This window comes from Engraulis encrasicolus, chromosome 18 (genome assembly GCF_034702125.1).
Source record: "Engraulis encrasicolus isolate BLACKSEA-1 chromosome 18, IST_EnEncr_1.0, whole genome shotgun sequence".
Classification (NCBI taxonomy): Eukaryota; Metazoa; Chordata; class Actinopteri; order Clupeiformes; family Engraulidae; genus Engraulis; species Engraulis encrasicolus.
Window position 1 is genome coordinate 27,065,283 of NC_085874.1, and position 18,875 is coordinate 27,084,157.

The window sequence follows — 18,875 nt, forward strand, 5'->3', positions numbered from 1 at the left end:
ATTATTTGCTTTTAGTTAAACATCGTAGGCTTCTTGTTATTTTGTTGCGCATGGTAGAGAAGAGCTCCTGGAGGAAATAATGGTGCCTATAGCATCATACTGTAGGCCACATAAACACACATAGGCACACACGACATCATATCCATTATTGCACAACGTGTGTGTGTGTGTGTGTGTTGACCTCTCCTCTCCTCCTCTTCTTTTCCTCTCATCTCTTCTCTCTCCTTGGAGTGTGAGGTTTTGTAGTGTTTGACTGTGTGTTTGGTTTAAAGGTCTGTTGTGTGTGTGGCTGGTGATTCATTGTTTTCAGAGGTAAAAATAAGGTCAAAGTAAAGCAGAAGTTAAAAAAGTATATATAATGTGCTTATTATAGACCTAGTATGTAGGCCTATACAGTAGTGTTTATGTGTTGTGGAAATTTGAATAAAATAACCATAATAATAATAATAATAATAATAAAAATAAAAAAAACACAACTAGCCTAACGCATAGCCTATTTTGGCAAGATTAAAAAATGGCTAGTTGAACTTCTGTTTGGCTGGTAAGAAAAAATGTCTACCAGCCAAATTGGCTGGTGGTGGAAAAAGTTAATTTAGAGCCCTGGTAATGAATAACCATGAATCTAGCTAATAATGCTCTATCAATCCAAGGGTGTTATGAGTGCTCGTGACTGGGTATAAACTACAGGCTGCCAGACGGGGCTTACAGTACATTATGATGCATTATAGATGTGCATTATACAGTGTATTATAGATGCATCCATATGAACTTCGCTTTACACATTGACGACTTATGATCTCACATGGAACATTATAGCATCTTATGAGCCCTTATGTTTATCATCCAGGTCTGTGCATGGAAGGGTATTGAGTTCCTGCGTCACGTGACTTTCGGCAAAATTCTGGTTGCCAGACGCCATCTTGGCAGTAAACATGACGACCAGTGGCGGCGCCAGCAATTTTAAACAGAGCGAGTACACATCTCATTTTAATTCCAGTGAAATTCGGCTTTATACAACAAAATTACAAAGATTAAACATTAGCGACCCTTATAATGCACCCGGTGTGCTTTTCAAGAGCTTCTCATCCTGCCATGAAGATGATTTACCCGACTTGCGCTATGCTGACATCCACAGCTATCTGGTAAACTTCCCATCCGTTTACTCTGGGGACTCACTCAGAGCGTATAAAAGCTTGGAGGCGTATAAATGGTGTCAGTCCGGCTTCGTCACGCACATTCAGCTGTGGAGTCTTGCATCCAGAAACTGCGTCATCATCACTGCAAGGGTAAGTATTAAATTATCAGTCAGTGTCAATTAGTCAGTGTCAGTTAGCATTGTTTGTTTATTAGCTTGGCTAGCTGCAGCAGTGTCACAGTAGCCTACCATGTTTGTTTATCTTGGGTAGCTACTGCAATGCATATGTAACTTGCTAAGTTTGTATTTTCTAACGTACTCAACCAAAGAGGATGGGGTTTTCAACCTGTAGTTATATATATATATATATATATTAATTTCATAGGTTAATCACTCCCAACGGCTGAATGACAGTCAGCTAAAGCCATGGGTGGTGGTGGGGAACGACGGTGTTGTGTTAGGCGCACACTGCAACTGTACAGTGGGACTCGGGGAGAGCTGCTCTCATGTGTCAGCTGTGCTCTTCAGACTGTGGGAGAAAAACAACGCAAGGCACGAAGAGATCAGCTGCACGTCTAAAAAATGCAAGTGGGCCTCTCCCAGTGAGGATGCTGCGAAGAATGTGGAGTACCAGCAGGGCAAGGACATCATATTCAACAGCAGTCAAAAAAATAAGAAGGGTAATTCCACCAAGGGTACCTCTGCGCCACCATCTTTCCCACCCCTGACTGCTGCCGAGCAAGCTCAACTCTACAAGAACCTTTCTCAGTGCCACACTCAAGATGGGAAATCCTGCAGACCTGCCGTCCTGTCAGTTGTTCCCGGGTATGCCACATCTTATGTACCCAAGGCTGTCAGGCTGGATTTACCCGAACCCCTCACCAGTTTGTACGACAAGAAGGCAAGAGACCTGAGCCTGGCTGAGCTACAAGAACAGGCAGAAGGAATATTTGATGACTTGGCTGTCACTGAAGAACAGGTACAGAACATATTCTTTTCTTTTTTTGAACTAATGATTGAAATGTAATATCTACTATGTTATGTGCACGTGTACTGTGTGCGCTAATTTGCAATGTAAATTAGTAACTATTTGGATTGCCATGTTTTCTTCAGAGTGATATTGTAGAGGAGGAGACCCAAGCTCAGTCCAAATCCAGAATTTGGTACGATCAGAGGAGTGGTAGGGTGACAGGATCTACCTTCAGAGCAGCAACCAGAACAGACATCAGAAAGCCAGCAGTGTCTCTCATGAGACAGATTTGTTACCCAAAGTCCCATGTTTTCACCAGTGAGGCTACCAGGTATTCATGAGCATAGATAATTCCAGCCAATGTCAGCATGCAGCTGAATATTATAACACACTCCAAATAGCATCCCATACGTTTCTGCCTTTGTTGATGCAAGGCTGATGCTCATCATCCCAAAAAGTGATGGGCGTATGCATTTGATATATTATTGTGTGTCAGTGTGCGTCAGCTGACACTTTAAAATACAGCTGTATCATGTGCGATGATGTAAATGCCACATCTCCAGGAAAGCATGGAAAAGTCCAGGGTAGTGTGTGTATGACCATTGCAACTGCATGTTGAAATCAGCTGGAATTTCCCTGTGAAGTAAAATAGGGTGTGCAGTATGTAGTCTCTTCTATTTCTTTAACAGTCCATATGGTGTACAAGAAAATGAGTGTGAGGTAAATGGAGACAGAGAGGGTAAATGCAGTAGGTAATAGGCTATTCTTTCAAAAAAAAAAAGAAGAAGAGCAGAAGTACAGCAGTAAACATTTGTTAAGTCCAGGGAGGTAGCAATGTGGGGTGGCATTACTATTGTTCAAAATTAATATTTACATTGTTTCTTCAGATGGGGATGCAAGAATGAAGAACTGGACAGAAGTTATTACGAAATGCAGCATCGACTATCACACACAGATGTCCTGGTGCGACCAGCCGGATTCAGAATTTCTACTCAGCACCCATTTATCGGGGCCTCACCTGATGGGTATGTGTCCTGTAGCTGCTGTGGCACAGGGGTAATAGAAATCAAATGCCCATTTTCAGCAAAGGACCTGTCTGTGAGTGAAGCTGTAAATTCTGTTGGACACTTTTGCCTAGAAAAAAATGTTGAAGGAAAAATTGAAGTCAAGCGAGACCATCCATACTTCTACCAAGTCCAGATGCAGCTATTTGTCACAAAATGTGATTACTGTGATTTTATTCTGTGGACGGAAAAGGAACTCTTTGTAGAACGCATTGCATTCGACTCAGAATTCTTTCAAGTACAACTTGAACTCGCTCGTGCCTTCTTCACAAAATGTATTATCCCAGAGTTGTTAGGAAAATGGTTTTCTGCACCTAAACAACCAACTGCTGACTCCGATCCCCAGCAACAGTGGTGCTACTGCCGTGCACCTGCGGCAGGGAACATGCTCGTTTGTGCCTCAGGGTTCTGTGCCGTGAAGAGGTTCCACCAAACCTGCCTCCAGCTGAAAAGGGTACCAAAACAGTGGCTGTGTCCAAGCTGTAGGAAACTACTCAATGCGCAAAAAAAAACCTTAATTACTTAGTCTTACTAACTTGTTCCGATGTACTCATGGTTGCACAGTAAGAAGATAATAAAAAGAATTGTATGTGTAATAGCTGTGTCCTCCTTTATCATCCAGAACCTGTCGGGGAAAATTGTGTTTTAACATCTGGGTTGTCTCACCCTTTAATGAGACTAGCATAGTCACCTTTGAAAACCTGATTGAGTAAAAGGTTGAAATCTTGGTAAACGCAAAGCCACAATGTTGTTCTCTTCTGTCTGTAGTAGTATCTGTGACGAGCATAAAACATGGATAGATCACTCAAATCTAGTGTGTGAGAAAAGTAGTCACAACAAACAAGTGAGAAGCCATCATAAAAGGTTTATTTTCTGTTGGCACACAAATTCACTCAAAGGGCACCACAGAATCTGGTACATTTGTTAGTGCACAACATACACTTACAATTTTATCAAGATAAGTGACATAATTTTCTGTCTCTATGTCTGTGAAAGTTATTGGCACAGTGCTTTGTAAGTATATTTCTGACGAAGTACTCCTATGACTCTTTCAATGTGAATTCTTAAGGAGGCTAGGGATCTTGTATTCTCTATGTCAACAGGATCTAACTGTGCTTTCCCACGAGTAAATGCTGGGATTTTTAATTCAGCCAGACATCTTTCAATAGCCTCTTTCACCAGAAAGCCCCTGTCTGCCAAAACAATATCCCCTGGGAGAATATTAGGTAAAAAATTACTGTGTTCTGTAATGAATTTATCACTGGTGCGACCTCCCCATCCATTAGAGATGAAAGAAATTGAACCTTGAGGGCAAATGGCAATTAAATATTTCATGGTGTGATGTGATTTGTATTTTGAGTAACACTGTGCACTGGGTCGCAATCTACTTGGTTCCTCTAAAAATATTTCAAAACAATCTATGATACAAACAGTCTTCTCGTAGCCACCATTTCTAAATACATATGGAAGAGATGTTCTTAAAGATTCTCTATCAGGCCACACCACTAGACTTGGCACCAGTCTACAATAAATCAAATTAACACAGTGTTTGAAGTGTCTAGAGGCAGTAGTTGGATCGATGGCAAAATAAAAACCTAAAAAGTCAAAAGTCAAGTTCATCCGCAGCTTCATCAAAGTCAACATATATTGTTGAAAACATGTTATTGATGCTCTAAGTTTGAGAAATGGAGTCAAACATTGAAAGATGGTCATAAGACATGTATAGGTTGCTAACCCAGTGAGGGTATTCACCTTTTTATCATCATTTTGCAAACTAAGCTCTGTCAGGGTCTTTCTATTTATTTTGTCCCTTAACAACATATTTTCAGTCCTTAGAGCTTGGCATTCTAGCTCAAGAGACTGGATGTGCTTACTACAGGTTTCAGAGATGCAAGGTGGTGTTGCTGGATCAGGCTGGACAGGATCTTCATCACCCGAGTCTTCCAAAGGATCTGTGATGGGGGGCTCTATGACTTGGTTTTCTGTGATGGAGGGCTCTGTGGTTTGGTCTTCTGTTGCTGCATTGTTTTGGGGACAATCAATTGATGCCCTGATGAAACACAGAACCAGCAAATCATGCATAAAATACTAATGACAATGACATGTTTACACGTTTACTGTTTGACATGTTTCATGGAAGCAAATCATGTTATTCCTTCATTAAATTACTGGTGTGGCGCTTTCCTTTATAACCACATCATGGCAGCAACATGTAAATAATCAATCAGACGGGGGCTTGATTTAACAACTAGTTTTACCCACCTTACACGGATGGCTTCTGCAGTTAGCTTTGCCTGCTCTATTTTCGATATTTTTGCCTTTTGCCTCCTGTTGAACACCTCCAGTCTAGCTGTCCGTCTCCTCTTCTCTGGAGACGGAAGATAGCCAAAAATCGATGGCACAAAGTCTGGACTTAAAGGGTTATCACTCTTTCTCCCTACAAAATAAAAAGGAATGTCAACACGGGGTTGTTTACCACTAGCTTACTACAAGCTACTGCTAACTGGCTAGGCTGCACCTGAACCTTGTTGTGTAAAAAAGGGACGCCACGGTGTCCACTAATTATAATAATTGGGTGCTGTGATTCAGGTATACATATATGTAAATATAAATATTAAAATTAAACTTCCAGAAATGTTTTGTAACATTGGTCACCCACCTGATATGAAGTGTTCGCTGCACAAACGAAATCCTACGGCAGGCGGGTCCCACCTTTCAGTCTTCTTCTGATGGCTCCTGGCTCTTTTGATAGCACTTATCCACTTTTCCCTCCTCGCAGCATCTTTTGGGATGCGATAAAATGATAGAGCTAATCCTCCTTTCTTCTTGCCCCGTCTGTTTCGACAACCTGGAGCACAACAGTTGTCTACCATCCTGTCAAGTGTCACTGTCAAGTCCGTCCTCCTTCACCGTGACAGCCAGTCAGTGTCTGCCAATCTACTGACGCGATTACTGCCAAAATGGCTACGCCCATCATTTTTCGACACGCGACCAGCAACTATGACGACGGGCGCAGGAACTCAATAGGTACTCTTAATGTGCTATAAGCCCCATCAGACAGCCTGTAGTTTATAGCCAGTCACGAGCACTCATGACACCCTTGGATTTATAAAGCATTATAATCTAGATTTGTGGTTATTCATAACTGTCAATATAAAGCATCATGAAGCATTAGGAGTGTAGTCATAATACGTTGCAAGTAATTATATAATGCGCATTATAATTTGTTATAAACGCACTTATAATGCGCTATAGACATATACTTTAAGTAAAGTGTTACCGTAATTTCTTTTCCGTGTCTTGTTCAGAAACTTACCAATCCAGTGATGAGGGCAAGGGGGCTGGTGTAGTCACTCACTGGGCTGAAGTGATCGCACCTGGAAAGGTCACGTGTGAGGGTGACATCAGTGGCAATGTCCTGTCTGGCATTCACAGTGTAGTCGGTCTTGCACAACCCAAAGATGGTGGGCTGTATTGGACAGAAGATTTGAGAAATATTGTGCAATTGTTTCGCTCATACACTCACATAGCTCAATTTGTTACTCTTATGATAATTATGTTAATGACCTACTTCAGTCATTTGCATATTGTTACATCACATTTAGGTGAAAAACATAGAATACACAAGATGAAAAACGTCTGTCCATCATTGTTATCATCCTCTCTTACCTTTGTTGAAAGTTTAACCTTCAATTAATTTGTGTTTTTTTAAGAAGCTGTAATAAAGAAACTGAATAAATCATGGTACAACCTAATTGGTACTACCAAGTATGTATTCATTTCAAGTCCAGTTCAAGCAAAACAGATACTTGTCATGTGAGCTGTACGATTATGTGATTATTCTGTACCATTTTCTTGTTCTTCTCCTCCTCCAGGACAGGGACAGCGAAGCCAGAGATCATTCCCCTCTTGATGTTCAGGATGTTGACGGGCTCATCGTCTTCAGGGAACAGCTTGATGATGTTGTCTCCTTCAACTGTGACTTTCAGGGGATTTCTGTTTGAAGATCATGGGTGTTAAAGTTTACCTTGCACCTCTACCAAATAATGGCATGACAATGTACTTTCAGCAAAGTGAATGTAATATGGCCCTGTTAAGTCCGAAGAGGATGAAAGAAGTGCATTTTGAGAACAACGCTTACTTCTCCATGGCTGCCTTGAATGCATCAGCAGTGGCAGCTGGGACGAAGGTTGGGTTGCCCTCAGCATCAAAGTCCGCAACTTCGCTGAGCGTGCACTCAGTGGTACGGAGGATGTACTGGCAGGCGCCAGGAACCTCGATCTCCACCTATGTAGCCATGCAGTCCATTAGCAAAAGTTTCTACACATGATTGTACAACGACTCCAATGCACCAACCACCAAGTTTGCAGATGATACAACACTGGTGGGTCTTGTCACTAAGGGCGACGAGACTCACTACAGAGATGAAGTGGACCTGCTGGCCAAATGGTGAGAAGACAACAACCTCCTGCTGTGAATGCTAACAAGACCAAGGAGGTTGTTGTCAACTTTCAGAGAGGCCGCACCACTACTGCCACCACTGACCAGTGACAGTGCTGTTGTGTGCAAGAGTGAGCTGCATAAACTTCCTGGGTGTTTGCATCAATGATGACATCTCCTGGACCTGAAACACTAGCCCCGCGAGCCATCCTACATACTTCTGCCAAAGGATTGGCTCCACTGGCCCCTGTTTTCTGTGGAGCGATGTTGAGTGGTAGGATTTGGCCGGTCAACCATCCCCAGAAAACAGCCAATAAGTGAAGAGACAGATTGGTGGGGGCGAAAGGGGATGGCACTCGATGACGGTGACGTAAAAGCCTGCACTATGTTGTTGCTGAGTAACTGTCTGCAATTGGGTGAGAGCTGTCCAATCATTTCAAACCAGAACTGAGTGCAAACTGCCTGCTACCTGCAATCGCGTCAGATCAAACAACCTCCAGACAATGAATACAAAATGAAACGCTAGTATTAGTGATATACCTTGCAGCTGCCCTTGGGTCCATTGACGGCTCCATTGAGGAAGTTCAGGGACTCGGCTTCATACATGTATTCATACTTGTGGAAGGGCTTATACCTCTGGGCCACTAGGGGAAGAGGAGAGCAGTCAGAGAGTGGTGTATATTAAGGGCTCATGCATCTTAAAGGACCACTTCAGTCAATTTCAATATGCTGTTGTATTGCTCATGCTACCCTTGACTTGTCAGTACCCGGTGATGCCACATTTTTTGGCTCAGCCCTTTCCGAGATATGAGCTATCCTAATGGGGGCAGCGTTTGTTTACATTAAAAAAAAATGAACATAGGCCTACTCCAAATATTTTCCCAAAATGTACCGTTGTTTGCTAGTTGTCTGATGATGTTGTACCTTTTGGATGTTTTTGGGAATAAATAAACATGCTTTTTTAATGTAAACAAAGCGCTGCTCCCAATAATGACCAGGATCTCGGAAAACGCTGAAGAAGAAGGAAAAAAAAAACCTCAGGTACTGACAAGTCCAGGGTAGTGTGAGCATTACAGCTGCATGTTGAAATTGACTGAAGTTATCCTTTAAGTGTTTATGCATAAATTAATTCATGGAGCTGTGAGAAGCCAAAAGCTTTGTGCAACCCTTTAGCTATTTAAATGAGTGAAAACAACACATGTCTGGAATTGTTGAATAAGCAACTTGTATTATACTATACACTGGCATGCACAGACGTTTTTGGGGGCAGGTGCTGGGATGGGGAGGGGGGGTCATCTGGCTGCCTTACTAGGCATTATAATCACATGCTTTTAATCGTCAACCATTAGATGATATGTCAACAAAGAACATAATTACATTGTGAGAAAAAAACAACAACAAAAAAGAACTTTCAAAAAGGGCACTTATTGCCCTAGAGGGCAAAGGGGCAGGTGCTTTAGCACCATCCTATCCATATCTGTAATAAATTATAAAATAATTTTCAAATATTTGTATGGCACTTATTTGTACGGCAATGGTGTTTGTAAATATTACTTACAGGAACAAGGTAGTTCTTCATCAGCATCTGAATTGTGTCAAAATAATACAGAGATCAATAATACATCACTCTATTGCACAAATCCAGTACCACATTACTCATTCACATCAACGTCGCCTGATAAATGTGCACCGCTCCACCAGTGAAGCTCAGTGATAGTCGCTGAAAAGATTTTACGACCACAGTTATACATTACTATAACCATTCACATCAACGATAATGTGCACCGCTCCACCAGTAAAGTTCAGTGATAGTCGCTGAAAAATTTTTACGACCACAGTTATACATTACTATAACCATTCACATCAACGATAATGTGCACCGCTCCACCAGTAAAGCTCAGTGATAGTGGCTGAAAAGATTTTACTACCACAGTTAGACATTACTATGACGTTACACTGCAGCTTTAGTAATATATTAAGACTTGCCCATTGCCGTTCTGGTAAGAGTACATTTATGACAGTGCCCATGTCTACAGTCTTACAGTAACAGAGGATGCAGAAGACAAACATTTTGATGAAAATGAGCCATTAATCTCTACATATCTACTTCTGACTGACAAAGCCTGACTTTGCCTGACAAAGCCTGACTTTTTTCATTCCCCAACTATTGCAACATTTAATTCACCTGTCAACTTTTTTGAGCTTTGTTGCATGTATCAAATTTCAAATGAACACATAATAGGCAAAACATAATTTTGCTTGGTTTTAACAGATTATATGATATAAGTGCACAACTCCCCATGTTACTGTATGCATGAATTGAATGATAACATTTTCAAATATTAACTTCAAAGCGTTCCAACGTTTATGGAATCCTGTTGTGCATGGTGAAAAAGCTGGTCAGCCATATATGGAATGTAGTAAATGAATGCCCAGGTACAATACAGTGCTGCAGCTGAATGTCAAAATACTCAAGAAGAGTTAACTTATTGATGCAACCATGACATTTGGTACAGACAATCTATTAAATGTAGAAAACCACCAGCTTGTCAGATGAATAATTGTACGGTAGCCTATATGAGGTATTCTGACCATTTCAAAACACATTGATACTTGTTCCAATCCAAAGCATCATACGTAGCATTTCTACTGAATTATATATATATATATATATATATACAGTATATATTGCAGGGTAGATAGCACAATGCACATACAGTAAGGCTATAGCTGTTTATTTTGCTTATTTGTTTGTGTAATGTGTCGTTACCTAACTACAATACCATACCATATTTTACTTAGGCTACAATTAATGCAAATGTTTAAGAATGAGGTTAATTGCAATAGCAGAAAAATAAGACCTGTCCCAATATCCTGTCAAGCTTTGGTCAAGACTTACGTGCCAGTGCAGCAGCACTGAGGATGAGCATGAGGCAAAGCTTTTTGTCTCCCATGCTGGGCTCAATGAAGCACTCTCTCTCTCTCTCTCTGTCCTTTTGGGTGGTGGGTGTTGCGTATTTCAAAGATGCCTTTATACCCCCAATTTTCCTGTACAACCCATGGTCTTGCATGATTTGTAAAATTATACCCTCATCCTAGTTTCAGTGTTTGCTTGGTTAGTGACCTCTGTCTTACGGTAAAATCGGGGCCCACTGGACTCTGTTTCTGTTTGTATTCTTATCAGAACTGGCAGCTTGTGTTGACTCTGAGAGATTTTCAACTGATTAATTGAACTTGTAGCTTACTACAGCTAATACTTGTTCTTACTAATACAAGCCTAGTAAACTAGACAAACCTACCGGACAAAAAAAAAGTTTTTGATTGGTGAGTTGGTCCATCACTGTTACTTGTCCTGTCTGGCACTTTGATGTCAGTCTGTAAATGTCAGTCCTGTGTATGTCTATGTCCTTTCATGGTATAGAGATAGAAACGTAATTTCAATTTCCTTGTATGACGTGTGCATAAGAAACTGACAATAAAAGCTGACTTGACCTGACTTGACTTGTCTAGCCTCGGTCTGATCATCAGTGTTGCCAGATTGGGCTGTTTCCCGCCCAATTGGGCTGCTTAGGATGGCCGTGTGCGGGTAAAAATGGCATTTAGCAGATAAACCCGCCCAATTTTTGCCATAGAAATCAATAGAATTGGGCGGGATTTTGTGCTTCTAGGCTGGTTTTGAGCATTTTTTGAGCTGGAAATCATCTGCATCATCTGGCAACCCTGCTGATCATCACAATCTTTATCATCTCCTCTTTTCTCTATATATGCTGCCTCTGGGCACCGTCATTAGAGAGCACAACATTGACTTTCATACAATGCTGATGATACACAACTACATCTCTTTTGAGCCTAATCAAACTACCGCCATTCATGCCTTAACCACCTGCCTGTCTGCCATAAAACTGAAGTTCTAGTCATTGACCCAAAAGACAAACGCGTAGCTATCAACCTATCAGATGCAGATATTCACTTGAATGCAGATGATACTGTAATATATTGTTCTGCACCTTCTATGGACAGATGCATTTCAAAGTTGCAAGAAGCATTTGAAAGAGTCCAGCGCAGCTTTTTATCTTTAAAATTAGTATTAGATGATAAGAAAGCTTAATATACAGTATGATCTTTGCAAGGAGCCGAAGGAATATCCCTCCTATTCCACATCTTTTCTCTTTGCAGGGCAGCTCCATTGACCTGGTTTCCTCCTATAAGTGTTTAGGCTTTGTGTTAGAGGAGGACTTGTCGTTTAAGCTTCATGTAAAGCAATTGGTGTCTAAGCTAAAACTAAAGTTAGGGTTTTATTACCGATGGATGGGAAAGCCAACTCATTCATCCGAAAGTGGTTGGGGCTGCCACGGTGCCTCTCTGACACTGGCCAGTTCGGGAGAAACATGCTCCAGCTACCATTGAAATCTCTACAGCTGGGCTACAGGCAAGAAAAGACCAGGTTGGTGCTCGAGCTTCGGGAGTCCACAGACGAGTCAGTGAGGAAGGCCAATGCCAGGGTCCTAACTGGCCGCAAGTGGAATGCCCAGACAGAGGTCGACCAAGCTGTCAGTCGGCTGCAACACAAGGAAATCGTGGGAATAGTCCAGGTAGGAATAGCAGGCCTAGGATGGGGAGATGCACCACGCTTCTGGTCCAAGGCCCACCCCAAGGAAAGGAAGGAGATGGTGGTGGTGGAGGTGACAAGGATGGAGAAAGACCGCTACAAGATCAAGGCCGTGTCTCAGGGTCGGCAAGGAAGCTGGACAACCTGGGAGGGAATCTCAAACAGAAACATCAGTTGATCCCACAGGCAAGACTCAGCTTCCTTATCCGCTCAACGTATGACACGCTTCCCTGAGCTCGGAACCTCAGCCGGTGGTTCGGAAAGGAGGAATGTTGTGCACTCTGCAGTGCTCCCAGCGCAAGCCTCCAGCACATCCTGTCAGGCTGCAAAATTGCGCTCTCTCAGGGCCGCTACAGATGGCGCCATGACCAGGTCCTGAGAAAACTAGCCGAGGTGCTGGAGGAGTGCAGACAGGGTAGCAGAATACCATCGCCTGCAGAGGACTCCACCATCTTTATTGCGGAAGGAGGAATTGGAAGCATCAGGCAAAAAGAAACAACTGGTCTGCAAAGGCAAGAGCGGTAGCTCTCATAGAGCTCACTGTACCATCGGAGGAAGGGATTGAGGCTGCCTTTGAACGGAAAAAGGCCAAGTACACCGAACTGGCTGCGGAGTGCCGGGAGGCGGGCTGGAAGACTTCTACATATCCAGTCGAAGTTGGATGCCGAGGCTTTATGGGGCTGTCGACCATACGCCTTCTGAAGGATGTGGGAGTCACTGGAGGAAGGCTAAAGAAGGCAACAAAGGAGCTGGCAGAGGAGGCAGAAAAAGGTAGCTTTTGGCTCTGGCTGCGGAGGAAGGACAGGAGCTGGGGGAATAACAACTAACCCCCAGAAAACAGCCGCAGGGATAACATCTATCAGCTGCAGGGGGTGACAGGGAGACGTCCCTGTCACTGCCCCGCCACCGGAGACGTTTCGGGATTAAAGGGGCGAAACCTTGATGAAACGGTGGTTCCCGACTGATGACCCTGCAGCTGACCCATGGGCATCAGAGGAGGTGCGACAGGCAGCAATGCCCAGCAGGATGTAACACCTTCCTGTACAAATCCCGAAATAGTGTTTGCTTCTCTCAGTCTGCAAGAAGAAAGTTGGTAGAAGCTACATATTTGCCTGTTTTAGATTATGGGGACATTTTTTATAGAAATACCACCAAGGCACTTCTACAATCGCTTGATTCTACTTATCACTCTGCATTAAGATTCATAACTTGAAGAAAGCATTCTACACACCATTGTATGCTGTATGACCTGGTAGGCTGGCCATCACTAGATATTAGACAGCACTAACACTGGCTTCTATTTGTATACAAGGACATAGTTGGCCAGCTCCCCTTGTATATACAGAACCTTTTATCTTTTAGTAATCAAGGGTATAACTTACGCTCAAGTAGCTACATTGTTTTAAATGTCCCCATGATGAAAACAGAATTTGGTAAAACTGCTTTTATTCATTGTGCCTCAACTGCTTGGAATGAGATTCAGATATCACTCAAGCTTGCTGTTTTTATGTCTGTAGTTGAGTTTAAATCATATCTGAATGATACTTTTTAAATCTGTCTTGCTTTTAATCTTGTAATATCCTTCTAATCTTGTTTTATGTTTATATTTTTTATGGTTTTATTGTGTAATTTCATCTCTACATCCATTTTAATTTTTTCTGTTTTGTCTGTGTCCTGTCTGTAAAATTGTAATGTGTGCTGCCGCCTTGGCCAGGGCTCACTTGAAAAAGAGAATTTTATCCTCAATCTGATTTTATTCCCTGGTTAAATAAAGGTAAAATAAAAAATAAAAAAAGCTCTGCACTCAAGCCAGGGAGACCTAAACAAGCACACAAAAGATGAAGTTACCATCCAAGGAGTGGTCCCAGAGTCCGATTTGACCTTTGGGCCCCTCATCAATAAAATAACAAAATCTGCTTACTTCCATGTTAGAAACATTACTAAAGTATGCACCTTTGTATCGCAACAAGACACAGAAATCTTTTTCAGGCTTTTGTTACACTAGAGTACACTAGACGACTGTAATGTTCTCTTCTCTGGGCTGCTAAAAAGTCTATTGACAAACTACAACTCATTTAGAATTCCGCGGTAAGAATGTTAACAAAGACCAGCAGCACTCCTGTTCTGGCAGGCCTACATTGTATTGGCTGCCTGTCTCCTATAGCAGTGGTTCTTAACCTGGAGTGCGGGCACCCCCTGGGGGTGCGCCAGAAATTTCAGGGGGTGTGCGGAAATTTGTTTCTGTTGAGGTTGTGACCAAAATTCTGCTGGCAAACATCATAATCGTCCAAATTAAGAGCAAATTAAAACACATATTGGTCCCCATTTAAAGTCATTATAGTGTTGATTAATGTCTCAAACAAGAATCATTGTAAATAATAACTTAAATAATTCTTTAGTGTGTATACATGTGTAGAAGTTTGGATTGGGGGTGCGCGGCTTGTCTTCGGCATAGGGAAGGGGGTGCGTTAAGACAAAAAGGTTAAGAATCACTGTCNCCTATAGAATTGACTTGACAATTCTGCTGACAGTGCTCAAAGCATAAAATGGTCTTGCTCCCTGTTACATCTCTGACATGCTCTCTTTTTATGCCCCTGCCCGAGCGCTCAGATCCACTGATGCTAAGCTACAAAGGATTCCCCCCCCCCAAAGAACATTGGTGAACCGGCCTTCGAAATGTATGCATCCAAGAGATGAACGCCCTCCCTCTTCACATCAGATATGCTACCTCCATCAACTCTTTCAAAAAGCAGTTGAGAACCCACCTCTTTACCCTTGCCTATTCTTAGCTGCTCAGGCCCCACGACGACCACCTTCCCAAACATACTATATACCCTTCACACACTGTGTCCTGATCCGTGTCCAGAGCCACATCTGAGTGCCCTGATCCTTGTGGCTATATGCCTATATGCCCGTGAGGAAGGCACCTAACTCCACATTGCTCGATGGACTGTAACCCATACCCTAACCCTAATGACTATAATAAGGTATATATATAACTATATAGAGTAGTAGTAGAGTAGAGTGCTTTTATTATCACTATAAAAATACTGTGAGATTATGTTTTGAAGCAACCCACAGATGTCCACAAAATTAAAGATAAGCCTATATTAACAGTATAATAATATAGCCTATAAAAGGAGGGATGCACAATGTGATATATCGTATATGATATATTGTCCGTCGGCTAAGTGTAATGTAATGTAACGTGTAAGTACATCTTAACCCATTGATGCCTGATGTTACGTTCCGCAACATTGCCCCTGGCGCCTGGAGCTGCATTACGCAACATTCAGGTTCATGAGATTTGACACAACTTTATTAAAAAATCTCTGTTTGTTTCAGATGAATGAACACATTCTAATGAAAGATGAGGGTCTTACCGTTTAAATGCAACTTAGTGCATATTTTATGTGCTTCAGAAGCTGAGATATTTAGGTTTTTATAGGCTGAGGGCTGCTTTTCCTAAAAAGGGCTCAGGCATTGAGCACCCTTTTTTGCAGGTGCCTTGGGCGTCAATGGGATAATTGAATTCAATTGCAAACTGAATTCATGGGGAAAGCAGATCATTTGTGATGAGAGTGTTGAATATCCACCTACAAACTTTTCCAGTATGGTGCACCTGGGTGAACAAGCACAGACTGCTCACAACTGCCCAACCTTTAATAACAAAAGGATAAAACTCCTGGATTATTGCACTTTTGATGTACAATCCCTATCGATCTTTTGGAAACCATGGTAATATTTGGATTTTGTACACAATAATCACAGAGAATGATAAAGTTTAGCCACCTAGCTCCTATATGGCCCAATTCACTCTGCACTCCCCCAGAGCACCCCTACAGGAACTTTGCTGAACTGCAGACAAATTCTGTATACTGGGATGAATAGGGGAGTGGGAAGGATTCCCTGTAAAGCAGTGCATGTTTGCTTTGTAATTGACCTTAGATCTGTCTTGCCAATAATTGTATGGCCCATTGGACTCTGTTTCTGTTTGTGTTCCCATTAGGACTGGCTCCTACTGAATGATTTTAAACCCACTTTTTTAACCGTGAAGACACTGTTATAAAGTTGGTGTTACCAGAATGCCAATGAACAAGCCGTAGGGCTTTACTAAAAGCTGTATTATGTCGTAGTGTAGCACTATGGTAGTTAACTTCTCATTGACTATTACAGCGTTCCACTGGCGGAACGGCGTGCATTGCAGGGCTACACAAATGAATAATTGGACAATAATCCCAACCCTGCATTTGTCATGATTTTAGCCTGTTTTTAGCCTTATTGACATGACAAATTGTATACCAATGACACACAAGTACCAATGACATCCAAGTATATTACACTACTTCAGCACATTATAGTGCATATAGCAGATATTTTATGCATTTTTAAAAAGTACAGCAAGTCATGAAAAACAGCAAGTTAGTCCACAGGATATATAGGCTACTGTACAGGATTATGAATAGGGTTAATTTCGTCATGCAGGGAAGCTCTCACAAGCTTCTTGAAAGTTTAGAGAGGGATGATCCTACTCTTGTTGCATCTGAGAACTTCTGCTGTCTTTGGTGGCCAATGATAAGGAAGTGTTTGGACTGTGATCGTCTTGAGCAGAGACATTTGATGCTGGAAGAATGCAAAATCCTTGAATAAAAGGCAATTTGAAAAAACTCCGGCACACTGACCATTTCGCTGTTTTTCTTTAATACACGACAATTCAGCAGCAATATGGTCAGTGTGCAGGAGGTTTTTTTTTTTTCAAATTGCCTGCTGAGTGACCCATGGGCCATCTCCGATGCACCTGCCAGCAGAGGTGTGTGAAAAAAATCCAAGTTTTTACATCTTTGAAGGAACATAAGTGTAGGGTATTTTCGTAATTCTAAACTAAAATCTTCAAAGGTTGGAGATTTGTGGCTGACGCGTGTTCCAGGATCCAAAGAAAAATGAAGTCTTCCACCTTGAATCACGTTTAGTAGGCCTATATTTATTTTAAAACAAAAAAGACGACATAAACGAGTACAAATGAAAATAGACTTCCTAAACTTTCCCAAGTCTTAAATTACAAACTTATGAGGCTCCACACGGCACAAGCACGACGGCACGGGCATGCCACGACATGACACGGTCAGAAAACCGTGAGGCACCAACCTTCCTCCAGCCGTGTCGATCCAAGAATGGCTACTGTGCTGGGCACCTCGCGCACAATTCCCAAGTCATTAAAGGCGCGCGCACGTAACCTCCAGTAAATATTTAAATCAACATTTTAACCATGTAAATATGTTTTTAATCTAAATTATTACTATCAATCATGAATTTCAATAAAATATCAAATATCTTAACAATATAAAATTATAATATGAAATATCAAAAACCAAATACACAAAATATGGGGCAAATTCAAAATTAAGCATGAAATAGGCATCTGGCGCCTACAATAAGGTCTCGGTATAACCTTCAGATACGACAAATAAAACAAACCTCGAGGAAGCTTTGTAGGCAATGGTGAAAGGAGCCCGTTGTCCCTGGGCCCAGGGAGATGAGGGGGGAGGGGAATGTTATGTCCTCATTACGTTGTATGTAATGAGAGGGGAGCTTTCAGATGACTTTTCCTGGGCTCAGGAAAAGCAGTCAGAGGACCTGACTGTATTTACAAAACAAATGGAATTTGAACCCACAACTTTAACTCCCTGCTGCCTATTAGGTCACATACCTAACTCGTTTCTGTGAGTCAGACTCTTCAACTGCTTTATGATTTGCATTTTGAGAGTTTAGCTTAACGTTGTAATGTACATTAAAGAGATCTTTTGATCTCTGACTGTTTACTAATTTGTAACATGTAGTATCAATAATTCCATTTTGTAAAGCTAATCATAATCAATTTGAGTCAACTTGAAAATCTCTTCTGTGTAGAGACCTGAGAAGTTGACTGAACTAACGTGTCTCTCACATCACATTTTTTTATACGTTTTCATGTTGGTTGAACTAAACTAAAAGTTGGCTAACACATTAGCACAAAAAATGAATTCAAGTTCCTTAAAATGCAGTTCGGGAGTTAACATCTTCTAGGGTGTATTTGATCCCAGAACACAGCACTTGAATTAACACTAGGCCTATCTGATTTTTGTTACAGTGTACTTGATAATACAGTATCACTGATTAATGCAGGATTGGAGCTGCATACAGGGGGTAGCACCTGGTTTACAGTTTATGGACTCAACACTGGGCTGACACTATATTTTAAATTAATTGACACAGTCTTTACCCGTAGTAAATTCTCAAGAACAGCGGTTATACTGAAAATTCTATGCAATGCCATGTAATATAAATGTCCCCATGCCCATTTGATGAAAGGATTTTTTACGACTTCGTGCTGATGTAAAGATTGCTGTTTGGTTGTGAATGTGCCCCCTGGTGCCAGCTCTGTATCCCCCACATATAAGATGTGCGCTACCTCCATAGGGTTAAAGGAACTCCATTTATTCTCATTCTCCACTGGTCTCCTAAAGCAGTGTTTCCCAACCTTTTTTGTCTTGTGTACCCCCTAAGCATTTTCGTTGTGCCATGAGTACCCCTCAGGTCAAGTTCTATATCGCTTTCTCTGTCCCAATGTGACTAAGCCCCATACATTTGTTAAAACTAAACATTTCCAAGTACCCCCTG

The 18,875-nt window shown here is 41.7% G+C and overlaps 3 protein-coding genes across 3 annotated transcripts in view; 1 reads left to right on the forward strand and 2 right to left on the reverse strand.

Annotated features, from left to right (window-relative positions):
- The window catches only part of LOC134469219 (apolipoprotein B-100-like), a 42,890-nt gene extending 32,250 nt beyond the window's left edge, over positions 1-10,640 (reverse strand). Inside the window, exons 1-6 of the mRNA XM_063223360.1 lie at positions 10,509-10,640; positions 9,168-9,194; positions 8,150-8,253; positions 7,311-7,456; positions 7,018-7,165; positions 6,486-6,638 (exon numbers count right to left, since the gene is read on the reverse strand). Of these exons, the coding sequence (XP_063079430.1) occupies positions 6,486-6,638; positions 7,018-7,165; positions 7,311-7,456; positions 8,150-8,253; positions 9,168-9,194; positions 10,509-10,563 (633 nt within the window). The 5' untranslated portion in view covers positions 10,564-10,640. The remainder of the gene's footprint in view (positions 1-6,485; positions 6,639-7,017; positions 7,166-7,310; positions 7,457-8,149; positions 8,254-9,167; positions 9,195-10,508) is intronic.
- Positions 933-3,588, forward strand: LOC134468728 (uncharacterized). Its single transcript, XM_063222602.1, has 4 exons — positions 933-973; positions 1,550-2,114; positions 2,249-2,436; positions 3,516-3,588. The coding sequence occupies exons 1-4, from the start codon at positions 933-935 to the stop codon at positions 3,586-3,588; spliced, it is 867 nt and encodes a 288-aa protein (XP_063078672.1).
- Positions 3,950-6,146, reverse strand: LOC134469220 (uncharacterized). The gene is made up of 3 exons (XM_063223361.1): positions 5,829-6,146; positions 5,432-5,606; positions 3,950-5,219 (listed from the first exon to the last, which is right to left on the reverse strand). The coding sequence occupies exons 1-3, from the start codon at positions 6,040-6,042 to the stop codon at positions 4,166-4,168; spliced, it is 1,443 nt and encodes a 480-aa protein (XP_063079431.1). The 5' UTR covers positions 6,043-6,146; the 3' UTR covers positions 3,950-4,165.
- Positions 10,641-18,875: the final 8,235 nt, after the last annotated feature.

Excerpts from the sequence above, each read along its gene's own strand:
- LOC134468728 (XM_063222602.1), top strand. The coding sequence starts at position 933 with ATGACGACCAGTGGCGGCGCCAGCAATTTTAAACAGAGCGA. Across the intron at positions 974-1,549 it reads AGCAATTTTAAACAGAGCGA|TCAGCTAAAGCCATGGGTGG; the intron begins GTACACATCTCA and ends GCTGAATGACAG. Across the intron at positions 2,437-3,515 it reads TTCACCAGTGAGGCTACCAG|CAACAGTGGTGCTACTGCCG; the intron begins GTATTCATGAGC and ends TCCGATCCCCAG.
- LOC134469220 (XM_063223361.1), bottom strand. The coding sequence starts at position 6,042 with ATGGTAGACAACTGTTGTGCTCCAGGTTGTCGAAACAGACGGGGCAAG. Across the intron at positions 5,607-5,828 it reads CAGCGAACACTTCATATCAG|GGAGAAAGAGTGATAACCCT; the intron begins GTGGGTGACCAA and ends TTTATTTTGTAG. Across the intron at positions 5,220-5,431 it reads GCAGAAGCCATCCGTGTAAG|GGCATCAATTGATTGTCCCC; the intron begins GTGGGTAAAACT and ends GTGTTTCATCAG.